The 25,968-nt window shown below is 36.9% G+C and overlaps 1 protein-coding gene and 1 long non-coding RNA gene across 2 annotated transcripts in view; both read right to left on the bottom strand.

The window, feature by feature from the left end:
- PACRG (parkin coregulated) overlaps nucleotides 1-14,243 on the bottom strand; it is a 364,259-nt gene extending 350,016 nt beyond the window's left edge. The window contains exon 1 of the mRNA XM_072409061.1: nucleotides 14,014-14,243. Coding sequence (XP_072265162.1) covers nucleotides 14,014-14,127 — 114 coding nt within the window. The 5' untranslated portion in view covers nucleotides 14,128-14,243. The remainder of the gene's footprint in view (nucleotides 1-14,013) is intronic.
- Nucleotides 87-1,663, bottom strand: LOC140329036 (uncharacterized). The gene is made up of 2 exons (XR_011920389.1): nucleotides 1,531-1,663; nucleotides 87-501 (listed from the first exon to the last, which is right to left on the bottom strand). It is a non-coding gene; the product is annotated as an uncharacterized lncRNA (long non-coding RNA).
- Nucleotides 14,244-25,968: the final 11,725 nt, after the last annotated feature.

Here is a 25,968-nt window from a genome sequence, read left to right as displayed (position 1 = left end):
CGGTTGAATGGTTTTCTGATTGTTTGGTCATAAAAAGAAGTTCAAATGTTTCTGTTCTTTTTCATGCATACAAAAAAACACAAAACTTTGCTTTCAAAAAAGAAACCTTTACTTATAGCTTGTGGGTAAAAACTAAAAAACAAACCTATAACCTACAAACCTAACCTCAACATGAAATATTACAGTTTTTATTATAATATAGACAAAATATTGGTGTATATTCACAGACAAGCAGAAATTTTATGTACCTTTGAGAAACATTAAACAACAGGAATCCATTCTTGATAAAAAAAAATAACTGCAACAGGAAAGAATATATCTTTAGAAATATTTAAATAAAGCTCTGGATTACAAAGGTAACGCTTTGACTTGAAAGGTTGTTCACAAAAAAATCCCACTTGGAGGCATGGATTGAAGAAGGGTGTTTTACTGTATCCTAAACACAATGCGTTTCGCCCGCAAGGGGCTTCATCAGGGGATCTCTGAATAACACCTCTGGGACTATAAAGGTCATATAAACATTAAATTAGATTGGAGATAATCAGTGGTATAAATAATTAATAATGTCAACAACATGATACACGATAACATCATAGTAAGTAAGTAAATGCAAACAATCCTCTGTGAATTATATTATGCATCACATAGAATACAAGACATAAAATATTAGAAATATAGGAATCTAGGTTTTCAGTTGAAAATAAAATAATAGAAAAAAACATTTATAATAAAAGCTTTAATGTCCGGACAATAGATGGTATGTAAACTTGCTTAATTAAAATGATTGTGCATTCATATGTAATGTACTTACATATGAATGCACAACCTTCACTGTTGAAACCACTGAAATAACCTAAATGGGTTGAAGTAGATGCTGACTGCCTTAAAAAACATGTCAGGGAAATAAAACTATCAATAAAGTTCTTGCAAGGTTTCAACCATGTCAGAGAAAAATGATTGACGCTTACATTTAACTGAAAAGTATTTTGTGATGTTTGTTTTGTGATAGGGGCTCACAGAAATTTTTGTATAGGAGCATAGAGAAGATCATTAACAGGAGGTATTCCTAGATGGTAGCAAGACAGTAAATGTGATAATTTGTTTTACCCTCCTGATTGAGAGTTCAGGCCATATTGAGTGCAAAAAGTGGTAATGTAAAAGGTAATGAAATATCTAGTGCTTATCAGCAGTTAGATTTTTCTAAAGAGATGAGACTTTAGTGTTGCTACTTAATGAAAGCAGCCCAAATATGCCTCCCTAAACTACATTTCTTCTGATTACCAAAGTACATATTTCTGGTGGTTATAACTTGAATGGAAGGAGGGATGTATCCGAGAACAGATGTTAGTAGTTAAAACACCCAGCTGGTTTTGCCTAAAAATTAAAAGAGGCAATTGGAAACCATTAAAGAAAAATAAATAAATGAACCAAGATGTAAGGAAAATATTAAATATTCAATGTGGTTAAAAGGACCAAAGAAGGAGAATGATAAATAGCATCATAGGAAGAAAAGTTGATAACAAGACTTACTTTTAAAAATTACGAAGAGGAAAAGGGGCAGCCTGTCAGCAGACCTCCACATAGGCAGGAGTAGTGCTGCTCACAATACGCCCTTATATATATGAAAAAAGGAAAAAGAAGGAAGAGGAAATTAAGCCATGAAACCATGGACGGCGGAAGTGCGGAGGAAGTAGGTCATTGAGAGTTGAAGAATGTGATACATCACTTCTGCCCACCGGATGGCGGAAGTGCAGAGGAAATAGAATAAACTACTCCTCCTGAATACATGGAGAGAGGAGAAAAAAATTAACCCCTGCATGGGTTCACCCAGTTGTATATAAAAACAAACATCTATTGTCCTGACATTCAAGCTTTTAGCATAAATGTTTTTTTCTATTATTGTATTCTCAACTGGAAACCTAGATTCCTATATCGCTATTATTTAATGCCTTGTATTCTATGTGTTGCATAATATAATACACAGAAGATTGCTTGCATTTACTAATTATGATGTTATCATGTATCATGTTGTTGAACTTATTAATTATTTATCCCAATGATTATCTGGAATCTAATTTAATGTTTTTTTGACCTTTATAGTCCCAGAGAGGTTATTCAGGGATCCCCTGATAAAGCCTCTTGCGGGCAAAACGCGTTAGGTTTAGGATACAGTATAACACCCTTCTTCAATCCACGCCTCCAAGTGGGATTTTTTTGTGAACAACCTTTCTAGTCAATTTTTTATATTCTATAGACTATAGTGTTATATAGAGTGTTATATGCTATAGTGTTATATAGACTTAGTTTATTTCTTTATAAACTCTGTTTTAGGCTTTTAATGATTTGTTGAACTCAAAATGTAAACTGTTTCTATACAATCCTAGGTGCCCTAAAAAGAGCCTTTTTTCTCTTTTCTTTTTGATTAGACTATTGTTTTAGGCTTGGCACTCGTTATATATTCCCAAAGTGCATCTGCCTTTATTTTTTTTGAGTGTGAAATTCTACAGAATTCTAGGCCAGCAAGAGAATATTTACATTAAAGGCAATAGTTGTTTTGCCTAGATCAGGGGTCTGCAACCTGCGGCTCCGGAGCTGCATGCGGCTCTTCAGCCTCCTTGTTGTGGCTCCCTTCGGCTGCAGCGGGGAGATCTCTGATGGGGGATCCCCTTCCTCCCAAGACACTGCGGAGGAGGGGGATTCCCTATCCGGTGTTCTAATGAAAAAAATCTACCAGTGAACTAAATCTACCACGGGGCATGTACAATGACCCTCCTCCTTTGAACCCCAATTCCTCTGGAATGGGGAGATGTACAAAACCAAAAATTTAGGTGCAAGTGGGGGACACCTGTGACTAACACCCCCTAAAATTTAATTGTTAGGCTATCATCAGAACATAAAGAACTCTGCCCATCAAAAAAATCTACCGTTACACATTGCTGGAGGCACCTGAACCCCAATTTCTCTGGAACAGGAAGGGGGTACAGGTGAACAAAATTAGAGGTGCAAGTAGGGGACACCTGTGGCTAACACCTCCTAAAAACTCCACCCATCAAAAGACCCCTACCCTGTTACACATTGTTGGAGGCTTCTAGCACCTAAAACCCAATTTATCTGGAAACGGGGGTACAGGTGAAAAAAATTTGAGGTGCAAGTACGGGACACCTGTGGCTAACACCTCCTAAAAATTCATAAAAACTCTGCCTACCAAAAAAATCTACCCTGTTACACATTGCTGGAAGCATCTAGCATCTGAACCCCAATTTCTCTGGAACGGGGGGAGGCGGTACAGGTGACTAAAATAGAGGTGCAAATGGGGGACACTTATGGCTAACACCACCTACAATTGAATCGCTAAGGCATCGTCAGAAAATAAAGAACTCTGCCCATTAAAATAATCTACCCTGTTACACATTGCTGGAGGCTTTTAGCACCTGAATCCCAATTACTCAAGATTGGGGGGTACAGGTGAACAAAATTAAAGCTGTAAATGAGGGACACCTGTGGCTAACACCCCTTAAAATTTCATCGCTAAGGCATCGTCAGAACATAAAGAACTCTGCCCATCAAAAAAATCTACCCTGTTACGTTAGAAGCCTCCAGCTTCTAATGTAACAGGATGATACGTTAGAAGCTGGAGGCTTCTAGGGGCATAGTTCAGTGTTTAATTTATTTCAAAGTAGGCCTACACATGCACACTTGTTGTAACAGGTAAAATTAAAAAAATATTAAAACTTTTAAAAGTTTATAAACTGTGTTATGTTTTGCGGCTCCAGACTATTTTTCTTTAGTGGAAGAGGAGGCAAAATGGCTCTTTTGATAGTAAAGGTTGCTGACCCCTGGCCTAGATGATTCCCCAGCTCACAATGTGCCACCAGGGGCAGAATCACCGGTCTGATACAACTCTTGGACATTAGTGAAAGAGAACTGGAAAAAACTGGAACTATTATTTTTAATACTAAAAGTGAATGTTCCCCTTGCAAGGGGATATTTTACTGAGCTTAATGAATGAGATGAAGCTTTACTGACTAAATATACAATCATGCACAAACAAAAACCCTAGTTTTTTTTCCTTTTTTTGTATGTGATTAGATATTCTTTGGAAAGTGAATTTTTATCACATATTTTAAGCTAAGTGACTTATGCCTTGCAATGGGATTGTAAATTAATTGAGTAAACAGCCTAAACTCCTTCAATAAAATTAACCCCATTATAATCATCTGGTGCAGGCACCAATAAGTCCCCAATGTTTTGGGATATTCTGCCACCTTGTGTATATAAGTATCTTTGGTTGGACTTAAATGCAAAAAACGAAGCTTTCACTAGGAAATTCTGCATATTTTTGTGTAACTTTTTTAGTAAACCTGAAAGAAAACATGGGTGTTTTTGCTTGGTATATCTCATTTGCTTCTGATCTGACAAACCTGTTGCTATAATATGAATATTAATATGTATATAAATCTGATATAAACCTGTGGCCTTTGTACATTGTCTTATATATTTCTGCATTATCTGTGTTCTGCTCACATCTATTTATCAGCATAATGTTGCATCTAGGAACCTCCATGGAAGTCAGAATCCTTAATATGCAAGGAGTTATAAAAAGGTATTCATACCCATCTGATATTTTTTTAATAAACAGGAGACTATGAAGAGAAAATGTTTATATAACTTGGCACTGAATGTTAAAACTTGGGTATCAAGCAGATACCATGTGATAGCTCTTATGTACATGCCTGTATTCTATATAATACATAGCCCCAACTTACCCCACCGACAATAATTTAAAGTTTAGTATGTAATCCTTTTTAAACTTTAAAAGTAACAGTTTTGTCTAAGTGTAAATGCTACAGATTCCCTGCTATATCCCTGTCAAGCGAGACCTCAACTATCAAAGATGCTTTCTTTAGATGGGGGGATGCATTGGTGGAACCAATCATGGAGTCAAAGATAGTCAAGCCCAACTTACAAAGAGGTACTAAACCATAGAGGGACAGATAGTATTCTTTCCTTGCTAAAAAAAATGGTCATATGGGCCTAAATGCAGTGAAGCGTTACTTTAATATGCATGTTTATAGTATCTTGATACAACTGAGAATTACACACAGTTCTTTATATTTCTACAATATTAACTGATACTCGGATCAATACCCTGCTATGATCATTGTTCATTCACATTATGTATCTTTATTTGAAAATACACAAATCAGATGTCATATTTTCAAATATATTTAGCATGGTCAGAAATATTTTAAACATATTCATTTTAGTATTCACTGCACAGCCCTTATTCTGATCGAAGACATTTAAATGTGTACTGCAGTAACTTTAAATCAATTTATTTAAGCTAATGGTTTATTCTATGATATCCATCAGTTTGTGACTTAAATTCAAAATGCTAAAAGATCTGTCATTTTTGAAACGGACAGGCAGAAGCATATTGAGACTGATTTATTATCTTTGTCATTTCATCTTTTTTCAGACAGTTATATTTTTATTAATTCCCCATACAACTGTTATATATGTCAGCAAATAGAAACACATGACTTGTATTGTCTCACGAACTGTTGATAACTACCTGAAAAAACAGATATTCCATAAACTTTTTCTGTTAACACAAGGTAATGTTAAGAAAAAGACTGGAGCAGAGTAACTCAAAAGTGTATTGTATATACCAAGATAAAGGAAGTTAAGAAATGTTACAATTTGTAAAATTAGAAATTGAAAAAAGCCTAGGTTGTCAGGACGTCCTTCACTACTAATCATTCATATAGAAAAAGATAAATTGTGCAATTGGGTACTCTTTTTTTATATGTATATGTATGTGTTAGGTAGGGAACAGAGTGTACAATGAGGCTGCGCACCTTGTTTATGAAGCAAAGAAAGCTCCATAAATAGTGGGGAGCCAGAAATGTGACTTTTCACATGCCCAAGCTCTCATGGCTTTTAAAATGCCCATGCCCAAAGCTGTTCCTGCTACATATGCCCCTATGTATTGTTCCCTTTATTAGTGAAAGGAGAAAAAAAAAAGAAAATTGGATCACAGATTTCAGATTCTGGTATTTCTAATCAGTAAGGAAGTGTTCAAACTGAATATTTCCTGCCCAACATTATTCAATAATTTCATTCACAGCCTAAACTGTCTTTGGCCAGCTTTCCTTTATTGAATTTCAGTTTATTCAATCATGGATGCTCAGTATTCCAAATACATTACCTATGCAAATTTGCATGTGATAGCAATTTGAATAAAATGTGCACTCATCCAGAATGACATCTGCCCATTCATGCATTTCAAAAATATATACAAATTTCTTTAAAAACTAACTGCACTAACAGCCATTGAATCAGCATGGGAGCCATGAAAAAGAAGAGGTCAGTTTCATCAGCACAGTTTTTTAGAGTAGATATGTACAGTTTTTTTGAGTAGATAAAGTCCTAAATAATAGATTGGAACAAAAAGTACCCGTCATTACCATGCATTTAGCCTTTACAACAACTTTGACTTCTCTCATCCTAGTTTCACAAAACTAAATTTCCTGTGGCTAAGCTCCCACCTATAATTCCCCTGACCAGTGAGAAAGCCTTAGTAACCAATAAGAGCACTATGATTGGACAAAATTATGGTAAGTGGGGATCACCTCCACTAGTAGCATTTAACCCAAAAGGCATGGAAATTTACCACATGATAACAAAGGAGGAATTTCAGGACCAGAAGGATGCACAGATGAGACTAAATACATTTAACTAACTTTATTAAATTTTGTTTATTCACTTTGAGTTTCTCCCTCTTAGGTTAGACTTGTAATTTTGAAAGTTGAAAACGGCTGATGTCTGTCTTAAGAAGAGGTTTAAGCATCTGATGTAAGAAAACAAACAGAACAGACATGCAGAAAGACATATGCATATACTCCAAACTAAAATAACAACTACACTTCCAAATCTATGCCATATGCATCATCTAAAATATAATATATTTTCCTCCATGAAATACATGTCTTTTAAAGATTAATGTCTAAAGCCACTAATGAGGTTTAAGATGATTCTTCCCACCATGAGGGAAAAAAACAAAAAAAGAATCCAATGGACCAATTTATCAACCAAGGTCAGATGTACCTCACTCAAATTTATTAATTAAAGACAAGGTGTATTGTAACAGTATTTATAGAAGCACTCTGATAAATTTGACTGACTGTGGATTTATGACAGCTTTTGGCAAGTGACATCTTTAATGGAAAATACATAGAAGGGTTTTAGCAAACCGAGAAAAAAAAGCTGTTTGCAAATGAAACATTGGTAATGTAAAGTAACTTATTACAAAAGACAGAAACATAAATAACAACTGGTATCTTGCCCCAAGGAGAAACTACTAAATATGCTAATATATAAAATCCTACTAGTCTTACTTTGTCTTCTTTTTTTATTTATTGAATACTGTTAATTAATTTTTCACTGAAATACAGAACACATATCACACAGATAGACAATCAGGCTTTGTAGGAGAAATCCTAATGTGTGTACTATGAAGAAGGTATATAAATTTAGTATGCAGAAACAGATTCAATTAGGATTATAGACTCAAATTCTGCAATTTTTCTTCTACATCAAAACCAAATCAAACTCCAAAGCAAGTGGAGCACCATTCAAATGAACTGCTAAACAAAATCATGTTTGTTTTCCAATTATTGACTTGCACTACAGCATAGGCAGAAAAAATAAGACACCTCTGGCTCCACTGCATATTTTAAACATGTATACGTTTTTGCAAAACTTAACATGAAGGTCATAGCAACGATGTGTTGTCCAACAGCAAGCAGGTTGCAATATTTTCCTTTAGGGGCTTACTAAAAAAATTAATGACATGGCTGCACAGCAGCTATTCAGATTTTTAGAGATCACAAAACTGTTCAAAAGGAGCCATAGTCCTAGTTTGTGTTCTCCCCAAACCTACCAGATTTTATCCCACTTTATTCTTCAATTTTGATCTGTATGTGTTGCAGTGTAGCTTTGAAAAAAAAGTTCTTCTAAAGTCAAATGGACAGGCTTTACAGTTCCACAATGTTACATATAAGTCACATTTCTGTGATATCATTTTAATCAGCAGATTGACAAAATGTAGAAAATAATTCATTCAAAAAATGGTTATTTAAATGCTTGTATGGTAAATAATGGTAGTAGTGTGAAAACTACATTTATCCAGATTTGGTTTCCCTTTATCTGCTCAGTTATACTCCGTCTGGCCAGCCACCATCATTTCTATAGTACATCAGCATAGACACTGTCATTCTATTATCAGCATCAATAATCTATTGCAGCTTCTGGCAATGATTCTGACAGCTGGTACACCACTAATTAAACATACAATACAGTAAACCAGAGGAATTATACTTGTGCAATCATTTTTGTCAATATATTCTTTGTTGGACTATTTCCTTTTACTGCACAGGTATGACATGTAAATTCTGCACATTTACACATACATGGACTTACTTTAAACATGCATATACCTGCATTTTTCTCCATTAGAAATGTATTTTTATTCAATATTTATTAAAATGTACCTTTTAATAATCATAAAATGCAAAAATCAAATACTTTGATTAAAAGTAAACTAACTGTTTTTTTCCATTACAATTTTGTTAGTCAAAAGGATTGTCTTACAATAATATAGAATCCTCTAATTTGCTAATTTTACCCCGCTGAATATTACAAACCCTCCAACATAACTAATTCTGTCCTACAATGTTCACATGGCTTTTCTGATAAGCCAGTTGGCATTAAAAGAAGGGAGAAGATTAGGAGGCAGATCATTCTGTTCCTCAAAGAATGGGTCATGCTGGAGACTATCACATTATTACATTCTTGAACATTCGGTCTAAAAATACATCAATGGGATGCTAGTGCCTTCCTGCCAGGGTCTGTTTTTTAACCCAGTGTTACTTGGATACACCAGATCCCCCAGCAATGAGAAATTTGAGCTGGTGTTATGGGAAGACCTAAGCTTATGATTCTACAGGCTTAGAATTCCCAACAACTCTGCCCAGAAAAGTTACAACCTTAGGGCCCACTTTCCAGATCATGCAAATAATGAGTCACATTCCTGTTCCATTCCCACTGCAGTACACATAAAGCATAACTTAAACAGTTATAGCCTTAAGGAGGAAAGCTGCAATGTATCACTCATTGACCTATCCAGATACTCGCTGAAAGCTTTGTTAAAGTGTATGTAAATGTACCTTTAGATAGTGTAGAGAAGGGTTAAAACATGTTTATTCCCTTGATTGCATTTGTAACCTACTACTGAATTTATTTGGTGCTTGTAGAACAGTAATAATATATGGAATTGATAAACCAAAAATGTTAAGGTTAAAAAACAAAAAATACTCTTTCATATTAAACAATTTACATTTTTACTGACTGATATTTACTTGAATAAACTTTTAATTGGTAATATGATGGGTCTTCAAAGCTGAAGAAAGGGATGGTTCATAGGTGATAAGTTTATTCAGGTGCAGCTCATTGCCTGCTACTCCCATGTGCATTTCTGCATGTTTGACAGGCACATTATTGGACATCAGCATGCACATGGAACATTTCTATGCATTTTAGTATCACCAACGTCCATTAGTGTGTTTTCTCCTGCTGCGTGTAAATGACAACTCCATTCATCATCAAGATGAATAAAGCCTGTCAACCATCGAGAAACACAAGCAGCATTACTTGGAGACCACCATGTTCAAGTAACTATTTCATCAGGAACCCAAATAATGTACATAACAGATATTGCTTGCTTGCTTGCAACTTGTCATCCAGCAACCTTATCAAGTGACCAAGTTCACAATTTAACCAGAACCCTAAGGTTGTTACTATTCCTTTAGGCTTTACAAATAGTCCAGTTCAGTTTGTTGCTTAGCTCCTTTTTTGATGTCTACATGAATTGACTATCAAATAGTAATCCGCCTTATGCATTTGAAACTTGTAGTGGCATTTTGCCAACTTTTATTATTTACCACCAATTTGCTCCAATATGCCACAAAATACGTATGCTGCCATTCACCTGGATAGAGGGAGTAAGAGGAAACTTCTCAAGAGGGACACACACCAATAAACACTTGTCAGAGGGTCTACCTCACAATAGCTTAAACAAATATTTTTTATTGATCCCTGTGTTTCATTTTGGAAACAACCACAGTGAAAACTAATTAAAAACTAAAAAATAAACTTTAGGAATATGCTCTCAGAACTGTAGTGTATTCTGTACTGCGATGCATCCTACCTGCTTTGACCTTAATCAGCTGTGCAAAGTGAAGAAAATGCATTCAGAAAATCAGTCTGTGGTAACACAGAAAAAAAAATGCCTGGTCTTTTTAGTTGGAGCTTTTGTAAACCAGGAAAGATTAGCCATACTAAAATGGACAAAATGAAAATATGAAAAATGAAAAAATATTTATTAAAATAGGTTAACTCTCTTACAGTCTCCTATTACTAATCACCAAAAAAGAGATCATGTAATCACAAATATTTTATTGTATGAACAGAACAAAGCTGTTACATAGGTAATAATAAACAGAGACCATATATCATATGAAAACAAATATCAAATATGGACATGTCAAATGCACTATTTTATAACACATCCTCTAAGTCAGCGGTCCCCAACCTTTTCAGGTCCGCAGGCCACTAAAATCACTGGCTCCCGACCGTGCATACGTGGGGAGCCGGGTGTCACTCAAAGGGGGATAACCCTCCCCCAGAGTGACATCATTATGACATAACCCCGCCCACTCTCCGATCAGATCTGAGCCTGCAATGGGACAGTGGGCGGGTTGTGTGCAGAGACACAGACCGCCCACCTCCCTGAGCCTAGGAACTGCTTGGGTTACATGGTCCGCGCTTCTGGCCTGTGCGTCCCCCCAGTGGGGTCCTTCTCCTGACCCCGCTCAGGGGTGCACTGACCAGAGCCGCGGACCCCCAAAATTTGCTTGTGGACCACCAGTGGTGCTCTAAGTAAATTAATCTTTTAGCTTTATGTGAGCTTTTTAAATTGTATTTTCTTGGATAAAGAAGATTATAATACTATAATACAATTAAAAAATGAATAAGGTCTATTATTTGACTAACCTCTTGATGTAATCACCATAACATACTGGTAAGATGTATGTATGTATGTATGTATGTATGTAGCTCAAGGTTTTTTTAAAGCAACAGTCCAAGCTCTACGTTTATTCTTGTTTCCTCTACAAATAATCCTATGCTATATTGGTCCATGTGCTACAAAAAATGTAACTGATATGCATTAAATGGATTTAAATGCTGGGAAAAAATAGGAAAGTTACCATTTTATGATTATTTACTTGCAGAGAGATCCTTTTGTTTTATGCCTCTTTAGACTAGAATGACAATATATTATTTATTCTGTTTATTACACAAGCCCTATTAAATAAATATATCTAAATTGTGTTGTCCTCTGAGATGTAGTAAACAATATACTGACACAAAAGTGGTATACACACAGATCTATGATTCACATTCTGAAAAGGGTATTAACATTCTATATTGCAATAAATCTGATATAATAACACTGTACACACATGATCTTGTGTATTTTAAAGAGTTATAACTACCATATTTTCTGGTTGAAAAATGATTCATCATTTATGTGTTTGGAACTGAGTGAACTTCTTTTGACATTTGCTGTGTTGTATGACCAGTACGGTAACGTCTATTTAGAACCCACCATTACTACTTCATAGAAATGTCAAGCACTTCCTTCACAGAAAAGCCTGCAGCCAAATGCAGAATGATGAATTAAAATAAATTCAAACACTCAGATTTTTTTACAAATTACTAGTATCAAAGCTTTGCTTTCTGGAATGATAAATTAAATAATTAAATTTTACTATGGTAAGACCTATACATAATGGTTTTATACTTCTTTCACAATTTGGAAACATTAAGGTACATGAAACTGGAAGAACAGTTTATTACAGAAATATAATACACTGTATGATTTACATTGGCTTTATAGAGTAGTGATGTGAGTCTACTTCTATTATTATCCAGCAATTAAAGCTACAAAACCGGCCAATGCTATACAATTTATGCAAAATCTTAGGAAAAAGATGCACCTTGAAAAAAGCCAATGGCAACCTCTTTTGTTCTAAACCAGTAGGATCCCTTAAAAACTGGAAACAGGTTTACCCATATCAAGGATTAGGATCATTCAAAGTGATGGGAAATTTTATTAGCTCCATTTCACTTTAGTAAAATTATTCTCAAAAAAATTCAGGTGGAGACTGGTTTTGAGTATTGAAATTTTCTAGAAAGTTAGCAGGTGCCTGTTCCTTTATGCCAGATGGACCTAGAAACATGCTCCTAATGTGTTGTCACACATGCTAGGCTTACTCTTTACTACTTAATACTTACCAACCATTTTTTTAAAAATTTTTTTACAAAAAATGTTGGTGCTTTTAAATGCAGTTTTCTAACAATATTATTAAGAATAATAACAATAATAAAGTGCAAATCTCTATATAGACGTTTGCAAAGGCTTACATATCTGTTTTGGGCTTTTTTAAAAGTTTCTTTTTTTCCCCCATTATTTTAACAGGAAGTTGAGCTGGTGAAAGAAAGGGGAATGACATCACTTCTTTTTACTTACTGTACCCACAGATGTGCTGGTGTCCATTTGTACTCATTTGCAAGGTGTTGGTGGGCAGACATTATTATTATAAATATTATTATTATTATTATTATTATTATTAATAATAATAAACAGCATTTATATAGCACCAACATATTATGCAGCACTGTACAATACAAGTTTATATTGCTGTCTGTGTCCCCACTGTGGATATGTTATTATTATTATTATTATTATTTATTATTATTAAAAAACTGTATTCAAAAGCACCAACATAATATGTAGTGCTTTATATTAACTAATTGCAAATGACAAACAGATACAAACAATGACACAGGAGGAGTAAAGAATCCTGCCTATAAGAGCTTACAATCTAAAACATCTGGTGACCCACTTGTTCAAGGTAGCTTCCAGATATCAAATAAGCCCCCCTCCCAGACCCCTATTATATCAACCCCTGGCCTACAAATGCACCATACTTTCTAACAATATTAGGGCTAACAATGCGCCTGGCTGCTTTGTGGTCCAAATCTGGGCTAGCAATGCACCTGGCTGCTCCTTGTTTCTCTTATACCCTACCAATGCACCTGTCTGCCATTCCGACCACATCTGACCTACCACTGCACCTGGCTGCTCCTTGATCCTCATCTGTCCTACCAATTCACCTGTCTGCCTTTTCAGTCACATGTAAGCCACCAATGCACCCAGCTGCCCTTCCAATCACATCTGGCTTACCAATGCACCTGGCTGTCTTTCCAAGCACACCTGGATTTCCAGGTTGTACTCTCTTTCAATTGAAGTCTATAGGGTGGCAGAGGGGGAAAATACCTCTCAGAAACTATATGGAGCCCCTGGAATACTGCTAGAAAACACAGCTGCCTCCTGCCGTCCGCACAACCAACGGACTCATTCGCTCCAATCTTAGCTATTTTTTTTACAGACGTTTCAGAGCATTTTTAACACATTAAAACATCTGATTGATGGGGTTATATAGAACTCACATGCACTGCCACCCACATTGCAATACATACATGGGCAGTGAATTCAGCACATTACACGTGTGTGTATAAAAAGCATAGAATGGGTGTGCATCGCGCTGGAGTGTGTGGGTATGGTGGGTGGCGTGATATTACAATTTCCATGGAAACGTGTGCGTCTATGCACCACGCTTGTTTGAATGAGTCCTAATGGCATTTTTGTATCTAATACATTTAACAACATGAACCTTTATGTTGTGCTACCCTTATGTTCTATTAATTTACAGGTTTCTTCTGACTTCCTACACCTGTTTTATCAGAACAGCTGAAAATCATCCTCTCCCATAATTATTTTGAATTTGTTCCAAAATTTTTGAAAACACAGAATTTACCACTTACAATTGAATTCTTCATCATAGCTTTAACTGTGAACCCTTCAGAGGAAGATGTGTTGCCTTTCATCTTGGAATGCTCAGACTGAGTAGCCTTCACGTTGCAAGTCTCGATCACCATCTTTGAGAACTGTCTGTGAAACAGGGAGGTTTTCTATATGAAGTGCACCCGGAGGTTTACAGGTGAGCAATGTTAGAAAAGTTTTCACGTTTGTAGTCTTTTCCTGATGTTTACGTCCGTTGCCACAGGAACAACGGAGCACGCTGGCCGTCGTTGCTAAGCAACATATCAACAATACGTAGCGTGTGAGTTGGTAGCTAAAGACAAGGAGGAAGCTGAAGGGGTTGGGGGAGTTACACACTGATACAGTGATGCACTCTGCTAAGAAAAAACTCCTATCTATAAGCTGGTGTCCCCTATATCCAGTCTTCACTGATTGCTACAACAATATCCTCTCCACAGTAATTTACTCTCCCCTTTTGTGATGTAAGAAAGCCAATAAGGCCATTGGGGCTACTTCAATTGTTATTTAATTGGAATTTAGGAGTCTCCTGCACGCACAGTTTGCTTGCAGTTTTGTTGTAATGTTTGTATGGTTTTGTGAGTATTGTGTGCATTAGATGCTGATAGGCAGCAGGTTACTGGGGGGATGGGCAGGGGAAAGGATACATTTATGTCATAATGTCTCTGATCAGCAACAATATTCTTTTATGTTTTTGTTGGGGAAATATACTATGCAGAGCACAGCGGTGTGAGCTCTGTGATTAAAATGTTTGCAGTATTTTCAAGCATTATTTTTATCCCAATTAGACTGGATTTAGGTGGGAAGCTTGTATTTCATGAAGTGATACTTTAGGCACCCACTCACATGCAGCAGTTTGGGGCCTGTTCCAACTATGGCAGCATATCACCATTTGGGTTGTGATGGGTTGGGCTCTTCAACATAGCACGAGAAGCGCAGTGTACAGTAGTTTGTTGCTATGCGTGGCAAGGTGTGTATGAGGTACAATAAAAATCGATGGCAATCCAGCACACCAAAATGTCTCATGGGTTGTTGCAACACACTAGAGTGACTAAGCCCATAACGTAGATCTGAAAACAGCCACTGAATTCCCAAAATTACACAACCCTTTTATGTAAAGTAAAAATGACCTTCTTTTGAAAAAAAAAGAAGTGAACACCTTACTCTTCTGTCTTTATCACCACGGCAATAAAGAAAGGATGGGAGCACAGACCCTTCTGGGATACCCACATCACCCATCCAGGTTAGCACCTGGCTGCTCCTTTTAGGCAACCCCAACATGCGCAGAAGGAGCTTTTTTTCTACATTGGGGGTAAAAAAGCTGATCTCACACATTTTTCCTCTACAGGAGAGCTACTTATCTACCTGCACCACAAAGCATATGAAGCATTATTAGCATTCCAATGACATTCTGCTGATCTGGACTGTGAGTGAGGAGGAACTCCTTAAATTCCACTAGAACTACAATACAAGTACAACAATAATTACCAATCTCAAACTCAAATACTCACAAAAAGAAAATCTGTCAGGGTACCACATAAACATTGAAGGCAATGATTTATCCACATCTACAGTTTTTTCTGCAAATGGTTTGTTCCCCATACAAATAACAACGTCTGCAGAAGCATCAACCGACTGCTTTTCAAACTGGTACAGTTCAAGCACAGCCTTTGCACTATGCTGTGCTATAGGAGGAAGCATAAGGTGGTGACAGGAGAAGTGCTTATGGCCTTCTCCTGACACAGAATGTATTGGTCAGACCTTGAGTCTGAAATATTCTCCCCAAACTTAACCAGCCACTAGTAGATCCTTTTCTGGTCTGTCGTAGGAACATTGACATATGAGAAGTGTGTTCACCATATGTCCACTAAGCAATAGCAGAGTGTGTAAAAACTAGATGATCCTAAACTCAGAATTTTCACTTTACATAAAAGAATAGACAATCCTTTTATGTAACGTAAAAATTCTGTTTGTTTCTTTTTTTTTTTTTTAAGTGCAACACCCTTTTTTTTTAAAAAAAAAAAGGGTGCAGCACCGCACCCTTAATTCTCGATCGCCTAGACCAGGGGTCTCCAAACGTTTTTCAAAGAGGGACAAATTTGGTGAGGTGAAATGTGTGGGGGCCGACCGTTCAACACGTACTCAGGGTTAGTGTGGGCGTGGTCTGCACGGGTCCTGCACACTCCCACCATGGTGGAGTGAGGGATTCCCTGTGCACGGAGTCCGGTGTCTGGAATCAGAGTGTGCATGGTCCTTCCAGGTCCTTACACCCACTATAATGATGTAGAGGATTCCCTGTGCACACATGGGGACTCCCGTCCTGCCGATTATGCCCGCTGAGTAGTGGGCCGATAATTGCAAGGTGGTTGATCAACTCTAATGAAATATAAAATAGCTTTTTTGTACACGTGTATTTTATACTGTGGTCAACAGTGCTAGCGGGCTGCATATTATTGATTTTATGACAGAGGCTGTGGGCTGGTGGAAATCTGAACAAAGACCACAATTGGCCCCTGGGCTGGACTTTGGACATGCCTGGCCTAGACGATCGAGAATTAATGGGAGCGCAAAGCCTCCTGGGATACCTATGTCACGCATTCGGAGAGGTGCTTAGGTGCTTTATCTGTGCATGCTCAAGGTGCTCGGGCACCTTGGGCATGCGCACAAGGAACCCTTTTGTCAAAAGGGAAAAAAAGCTGATCTAATGCATGCGAAGTGAGATTGGCAAGTTTTCCTCCCAAACTACGTCACCCCCATCTCGGGCCTGTGGCAGGTGACGTAGGAAGAAGAACCCAGAAGAGGTGGAGAAGATGGTGTCGCCTGGGGCGCCGGCCCGAAGACAGATGACGGCATGACGCGCGACCCAATGGAAGGACCTCCAACAACAGGTATAAAATGCTTTACATTTCTCTCACCTTATGTATACTATTATTTTGCTGTCCTCAGTCAAACATCTCTCTTTACACCTCTCTTGCTGCATTTTCTGAATGCTCATGCAATGCACTGTAGATGACTAACAACCTTAAATGGCCAGGTGTTTAGTGTTCATGCTATTTGCATTATGTTTTAGAAGTGGACAGTGCATTGTACCTGACTAGCCAGTCAGCATGTTAACATTTTCCATCTTGTACCAAATGTTTTTTTCATTCCTTTATCTGACTTACAGGCAAGGCAATGGCTTTAAAATTACTGAGGACAGAATGATCAGTAACAAAGTCTATTTAAATATGAATTGAAGAATGCTCTTAAATAGGAAGGGTCACCTTTTGGGTTCACCCTTTAGCAAGTGACACAGGATACCCTATTAAATGTACAACACTGCGTAATATGTTGGCGCTATATAAATACTGTTTATTAATAATATTATTTACCCATGGTGTGGAATCTCAGTGACATCCAGTCTTCACTAAAGCACCCTGCAAGGGGTGATAGGCCAATAAACCTGGAGGCTTTCACCACCAAGAATGAAGAGGAATGGATGGTTTGAGTGTAGGAACAGCTGGTAAACTGGTATTATGTAGACTTGGTGTCAGCAGGAGGCATAGAAGCCAACAGGCCGGCATCAAGACGGCTAGCAGGGTGTTCAGGGAGGGCAGGCAACAGGCAATAATTAATGTCAGAGCGGGAAACAGGTAATAATGTCCGCACAAACTGAAGTCAGACAGAAAACAGGAATCAAGGTGAATATCCAAGAAGTCTAACACGCAGAATATCACTGGACAGAGTTGGAGTAGTTTTTTGATTTGATGATCCAGCAACCTGCACCTTGAAATGGGGGGGATTTAAATAGCCCTGCATGTGTTACATATTCACGCATATCTACTAGTTCCCACTTGCACAAGCTGCAAGTGTGCATGAAGTCTTACGCAAGGAAATCTAGATGCCCTTTGAAAATTGGTGTCCAGTATTTGGCAAATGCCAAAAAGTTTTATAGCCATAGCAGGTGCCCACTACAGGATTTTCTGTCAAAATCGCATGCATACAAAGGTCCATTCAGATGGTATTTAATTTAAACTTACCAATGTATCAATGACTGAATGGTAGGGACGCAACCAAGAGTTCAAAAGCTTTTTGTTACATTCTCACAATGAGAGTCTAGAGATTAGATTATTATCTAGATTTACTACAACACAGATGAATAGGAGGTTTTAGAAGACAATTTTGCAAAGGCGGGGTCTTTGCAGAGCCTAAACAAAGTAATACCTATTTTTTTGCCTTGTTTTTAGAAAAGGCTTTCCAAAAGACTGTTATAAAGGCCTGATGGTCAAAGCCTACAGTACTCATTTTAGCCCCCATCAGCAACTAAAAAAAAGCACTTCTGTGTAAGTGATCATATGTTCCATTTTTGACAGTACTTCCTGGAATATTTCTTATGTATTACACATAGTCCTCCAGCAAGGGGTTTCTGACCAAGCTAGCAGAGACAGGAAGCACTATCTGTCTGAACCGAATTTTGCTGCATTCGACAGCAAAACTTCGGGAGTAATGATTCATAATGTCATTGTGGGATAACCTGGATTGAAGGTAAGTGTGTTTTTGTTTTGTTTCTTTGTTTTTGAGTATAGTTCCTCTTTAAACTGAGGAATGCATTTTTTTTATTTTATTACTTTCTCTGCTGACTTCCTATTTTTCTGTGGGCTTGCATGTAGCCTTTGCAGCTTCCCTGTACAGTTGTGTTTTACCAATGTGGATCACAAAAGGAATTTGCTCACATGTGAACACTGGAGGGAAACATATACTAGCTTCCTCTATGCTTGGTATTGTATATCTTTCCTCATATAGGGGTATGTGTGGGGGAATATGGGATAGTTTTCCAAGTGGTGCATTTCTGTTCAGACTCTGAACAGTGATACATTTTTGAATAAATTATAAATAAATGCAGACAATGGTATTGAGGTCAATATTTTTTTACCTTTTAGGCTCCTACTCACACTCTTAACCCAGTTTGTTTTTTGAGTTCTTATCGCTTATGCTTTTTACTAAGATCTGACCAATTTGTTTAAATACATTTATTAAATAACAAAAATTTAAAAAAGGAGATACTGTATATACTCAGATATCAACCAATCTGAATATAAACTAAAGTACTTTTTTGTACCTAAACATGCAGGAAAATGCTGTGAAATGCCCCCCAAAATAACATGAATAAATGAATCCATGTTGTATTATTTTTAAAACATTTATTTAAAATGAGAAAATGCTCAGTCTGTATATTTCCCCCCTAGCACCATCTAACAGTGTAACCCTAGTATAAACCAAGATTCTTTTTCTAAAAGCAATTTGATGGGGAAAAAAATCCAGGTTTATACAATATATGTGTTAATTAGAAAAACATCAAAACCAAATCTAATGAGTGGCAAGTTTAGTGTGATTATAATGAAAAGAAGCAAACATAACTGGTGGTCAGTGACTAGTGTTGGTCGAATATCTCACTATTGGATTCGACAGCTATTCGATCAAATAGTGAGAAATTGTCCGGGTGATCAAATGCCGAATTCGAACACCATTGATGTCAATGAAGTGAGAATTTGGGATTTTTTAGGGTGTTTTTAGGGCTTCAAGAGCAATCAGAGTGCTCTTGTAGCCCTTTACTAGTTGCTTGCAGCCCTTTTCCGAATTTCTCTATCCAAGAACCCATAGTACAGCGCTGCAACAGCGATTGCTGTTGCCGCGCTGTGCTACTACTATGTGTTCTTGGATAGAGTTTCCCTATTACCTCTGCAGTTTCACTAAGATCTCCAGGCACTGTAGGTGATGAATGGGGACTTGTCCCTATTCATCACCTGTAGTGCCCTGTGTTCTTGGATAGAGAAACTCTATACAAGAACACATAGTAGTAGCACAGCGCGGCAACAGCAATAGGTGTTGCAGCGCTGTACTATATGTTCTTGGATAGAGTTTCTCAGGCCCAATTTTACAATGTTACTGAAACTACTGCAATTTACCTATACGACCACATTCTATGGGAAAACAAATAAAGACAAGAAAAGCTAGGGGTTTTGGCCAAAATTCTTATTGGAGTGTAATATTGGTAAGTTACATTATAAGTCATATAACATACATACAGTGCAAAATCAAAATATAAAATATAAATCATGAAAACGGTCCCATCCCCTATACAGACTGTAATAGGGGGGATAAATTAGGACTGTGTTCTAGACAAAGGTGATCCCTGATGGAGAAACTTTACAATCATTGGAGGTTGTGTGTCCTCCGACGCTTTTCGCCTGTATCGGCTTCATAAGGGGACTTGTGAGCCACAGAAAGTAACAGTGTATGGAAATATTATATGTATAGATATTTAGGAACAGTACTATTGAATAGAATTAATAGATAATTACAAATTCCAAGTAATAAAATGATAATAAAAATAAAATTATTGTTTTCTGTTGTTGCGATAATAATCCATACTTGGGGGTTGTTGATGATTAGAGATGAGTGAACTTCGGCCAGTTCGCCGAATTTTCCGAAAAGATTTGCTTCAATCCGAATTTATTCGCAACGAATTGTGTTAAAAAACGCCTATTTCCGGCCTGCAGAGAGCCTTGATAGTGGTGTAGAACACTGTGCCTTGCAGTAACACACATGGGGAGTCTTCTGTGGTAGTAAAATAATACTTTGAGTCAGTATGACATGCAGATGACAGGCGTCGCTATTAGAATCAATGCACACTTCACTTATTTGGGCAGTCACGGGGCCAAACTGACTCAAGTATGAACTCAGCCTTACAGGTCCATGTTAGCGTCAAGAAGAAGCACACTGACATACTTTTACTTGAACTAAATAAATTTAAAGCAAATTAAAATAAACTTAAAAGCGACGAATATAATTTTCTTTTTGTACTCAAATACGTCACTAAATGCTTTCACCACATATAACTGCAGAAGTGAACTGAGAATATATATATATTTTTTTGTACTGAAATACGTCACTATATATATATAAATATCTCGTCAAATATACACGTGGGTGTATATTTTTCTGGATATATAAATTGATGGAATGACAGAGCTGTAAAATGGCTATTTGGATCCCCAATTAATCTTTCCCTGTACTTGTAAATCACTTTTCTAGCACTGTCCTTAGCGGCTTCTGACGTCTCTCCCTGCACTAAAATGCTGTGAAATGATTCCTCCCTATCCTTTCCCTGCACTTGTATATTACTTTTCTAGCACTGTCCCTAGCGCCTTCCGACATCTCTCGCTGCACTGAGATGCTGTGAAATGATTCCTCCCTATCCTTTCCCTGCACTTATAAATCGTTTTTTTAAATTTTTTAACACAATCAGGTTTCTCCTAGCGCCTGCACACGTCTCTCTCTGCACTCAGAACGCTGTAAAATGTCCTTTTGCTGGATCACCCAGCTTCACTGGTGAAAGTGTATTATCCCCAGCCTTGGAGAGCTTTAATGAATCAGGGCCAATAAATGAAGGACTTGGAATTTGGAGGTACATAGACAGTAATACATGATAATAATCAGCAGCAACAATAATACAATAATGATAACAGCAGTATAATAATGAAACATGCATAGTGGTGACAGCAATAATGCATATTACCATGGATACATGAAATTGGTTTGGCTTGATAAGCATAATAACTCTAATATAAATTTTATAAATCAGGGTGACATGGTAATGCTAATTATTTAGTAATTATTATATTATAAAGTACATAAACGTAGTAGGGCATAATAAACATAATGCCTTTAATGAGAACTACATGTTAGGAACATGCTCCAGGCCGGTGAAAGGGATCATGGTGGAATCAAATTTGTGGGGAGTTCCAACATGGTAACTGATTGGTGTGGTAATTCATCCTGATGTTATTGAATAAATGTGTTCATAAGTTTCCTTTTCTAAAGGGTCTCTTCGATTTGCCCACATAGAAGGAGCCACATTTGAAGGAAATGGATAAACAACCCCATGTGTGGTACAATGTGATGGCTTGGGCTATGAGTGACACTATTAGGAAGTACCACCATTGGCATTGGGTACAGTGGCCACATTTAAAGGTACCTTTGATGTTAGTATTACTAAACCATGTATCGATCATCACCAATCCCCATGTATGGATTAATATTGCAACAACAGAAAACAATAATTTTATTTTTATTATCATTTTATTACTTTAGAAATCTGTAATTATGTATTAATTCCATTCAATAGTACTGTTCCTAAATATCTATACATATAATATTTCCATACACAGTTACTCCCTGTGGCTCACAAGTCCCCTTATTAAGCCGATACAGGTGAAATGCATCGGGCCACACAACTTAACCTCCAATGATTGTAAAGTTTCTCCATCAGGGATCACCTTTGTCCCAATTTATCCCACTTATTACAGTCTGTATTGGGCATGGGACTGTTTTGATGATTGGTATTCTATATTTTGATTTTGCACTGTATGTATATTATATGACTTACAATATAACCTACAAATAATACACTCCAAAATATTTTGCCTTAAAACCCCAACGTTTCTTGTCTTCACTTATGCTCTACTAGGGGTAGTCACACAATAAGTTTTATAGATCATAATCAAGGATTGGCAGTTTCCACTCTATTTCTCCTTCACACATTCTATGAGAATAAATTGCTGAGCTCAAACTATAATGTAAAGAATGTGTGTTCTGCATAAAGTGTTATATAAAATATATTGTTCTTTGTATATATAATTTACTTATGTATAATCAACTAACAGTTATTAAAGTGACCCTCACAAATACATATCCAATGCAATATTAACTGCTACAACCTTTTTAAAAAATCGTACAGCTTTTATTGTTTTTTTTTCTTTTTTTTTAGCTGAGGAATTATTTAAATATTTAAAGCCAGAAGTCCTGCCTAGGAATTGCAAAGTGCCTGCTTTTAATATTATGGATTTATACAGAGCAAGCATTTGACTTTTATTAGTCAGACCACCCAGAAACAACAGATTCTGGCATTAGGTACTGTTGGCTCAGCCTCACGAAACATAATAATTTATAGATTACTTAGTTAACTGCATCTTCATAAAAAAAAGTATTCATTTTGGGGTGATTGAACTGCTGACATGATATTTATATTGACCATTTTTGTAAAACTGATATAATTCAAATGACAAATAGTTTGTGGTTAGTAATCATTAAATCTTGTTATTTTATTTAATATTCCAATAATATATATTTTAGTTGCAGCACAACTATACAGTATAACAATTGGTATGCAGTTTGTCGAGGATCGTTTTATATTAGTGCATAATAGGTTTTACACACCATCTTATTATTTTACTGTATTCTTTCTTAATGTATTTTATAAAGGCAGATACCATTTTTAAAAAATATTTAAAATAATAATGACATTTTTTTATGTTCTATTGATATGGTAGTGATATAAAATTAAACAGTTTTTTCTAGAGATTAAAAAAAAGTGTGTTATCATTAATTACACATTTTACACAATTACTGAAAATAATTTGTATTTACTGTAACAATGTTTAGAATTACAAATTAGAGCTTATAAAAAGTTGTCACTGCTGTATCCATTGCAGTTCAATGAATCTCAATAATCTTGCTTCTTTTAAATGTTCCCCTCACTAGGTGCATACAGAGAATAGATTATGTATTTGGAATGAAAAATCAGTTAGCCAGCGTAGAAAATAAGTTTATTATTAAAGAGGCCTTATTGTTTCTAAGGTGAAAAATAATATTAATTCTAATTAGATGAATTACTGTGGTAATTTAAACTAAACTGAGAAAAACATTTTAAATGTCATGCTTTTAGGGTTTCTTACAGCAGGAACAAGGGGAAAGACCAGCATTAGCAACATACACTAAAAAGCTGCAAGTCAGGAATAACTTAAAAGTGTTTCTTATAAGTGAAAGCATACACAGTACAGCAAACAATGCATCTTAAACATAGTGCAACATGCTGAAACCTACAGAGACAATAAGCTATATACCAATATTCACAATTGAAAGGAATATCAGGAGCAGAAAGAGGGTTGGGACCAGATTTCAGATGTCAGCAATACCAACAAGGACTCAGGTCCAAGGATACAGTTCAATGGTAAAGCAGAGGAAGACGTGTGAAGGCAAAATATTTATATATCCTACTAATGCCGAGCCCCAAGTGTAGCGAGGTTGCTCTTGGAAGCAATTCATGCTAATTCACAGTGCCACTAGCAGGGGAAATAGGGATGTTCAGGTTTCCTGACAGTTACCCCCTTTCAGGAGCAGGCTCCAGATGCATCAATAAGTCCAGATTGTTAGATGTCAGTCTGAAGAATGTCTCTTGTAAGTGGATTTTTACAAAAGGTAAGGTAATGAACATGGCTGATTTAAAACTCCAAGTAGATGCAGGCTGTGTAGTAACTTGAAGAGATATGGTCCAATAAACCAAAGTTTGTTGGACAAATTTGCACAATGGTCCTACAGCAAACTGCCAGATGTTCTACCAGCAGGACCAAAAAGGCTATAGTTGAATGAATGGTCATTGTAATTATCCAGAAAGCTAGTGATTGTTTAGTACTAAGGTCTAAGCCTGACTTAGGAACCCAGCTGCTGATCTCAATTACCTTAAGGGAATATGCAACACTGGGGTTCTCAGTATCATAGAAAGGACTACAGTCGGGGTCAAAAACAGGCTCCGGAAACCCTGCTACCAGGATCCTTAACAAGTAAAGACCCACTGCAGAGGCTTATAGCAGATTGTTTAGCACAGTTCACCGGACAGTATACCAGTCTAGATTGAGCTTTTTGCCCTCTTAAGATGCTGGCAAATCCTGTAGGGTCTCCCAAAACACCCAAGGGCACAATTTACCTTCTCAGGACGCTTAAAAGTCCAGAAGGAACTCCTCTATCCCTCAAAGAGCCAATGAAATCAGGAAAGCCTACACAATTTGAACCACTGCCCATCAGACAATGAGATTTCGGGCAATACATTGGAAGCAGGAGGCAACTGAGTTTTCAGGAGAGGAGGCTGGAGGCAAGAGCACCAGAAAGGATTCAAGTCCAAGGATACAGATCCAATGCAAAGGCAGAGGAAGACATATAAAGCCATATTATATAGGCCTACATAATAACAAGCTCCACGTGAAGTGTGGTTGCAGGATGCCCTCCCTGCTGGTTGCCAGTGGAAGCACATGCAAGGTGTGTTAAACCACAGTGCCACCAGCAGACGACATAGGGAGCTGCAGGTTTTCTGACACATGCACTCTTCTGTATAACTAGAAAACTATTCACTTTTGAGTGTGAAAGAATACATGACTATGGATAGCATATACAAATGTGGCCTGTGACTTTTTCACTTTGGTCTTGTCCCTCCAAAGGACACTGTTCCAGAAGTGCAACTTTGAAAACCAAGTCATGCTGCCATGTTCTTTCAGAGAGAACATGCTTTTTCCTGGCAACACAAACAAGCCAAACTTCTTAAGACTTTTTCTAATATGTCAAGTTGATCATTTACACACATTTACATGCCTGTAAAGAAAAAACATGAATGATAATTTTTGCAATGTAAACATTATAAATTGGTTTGTTATAACTACAAGCATGTGTGTTTGTACTGTCAACTATAATATGTTTAAAAATGAAATAAATAACAAAAGTGCCCAAATGATAGAATGTAAACATTCGTTTATGATGTTTTTTGATCTTCCTGCTCATTGTGGGTGGCTATATAGCTGCATCTGCTCACCTGAACACAGATTCTCCACTTTGACAACAGTCACATAATTTCCCAGCTATGTGCCATCAGCTGATTAAATGTTGTAAACCATAGGTAAGTATTTCACGACTTTTCTCATTTCTCATTTCTTCCTCCCTAAAGCATATTCCTGGCGGGTTAAAATACGTTGATAAATAGGTTAGATGTGTCCAAAGTCGAATTGCAAATATGCCCGCGCGAGCGAACTTCCAATTTTGCTCTATAAATTAGGGCTATTGTGTTGAAATGT

The sequence above is a fragment of the Pyxicephalus adspersus genome, chromosome 4, assembly GCF_032062135.1.
Source record: "Pyxicephalus adspersus chromosome 4, UCB_Pads_2.0, whole genome shotgun sequence".
Lineage (NCBI taxonomy): Eukaryota > Metazoa > Chordata > Amphibia > Anura > Pyxicephalidae > Pyxicephalus > Pyxicephalus adspersus.
Note: the sequence above shows the minus strand (reverse complement) of the source record. Positions and strands in the feature narration are given on the sequence as shown.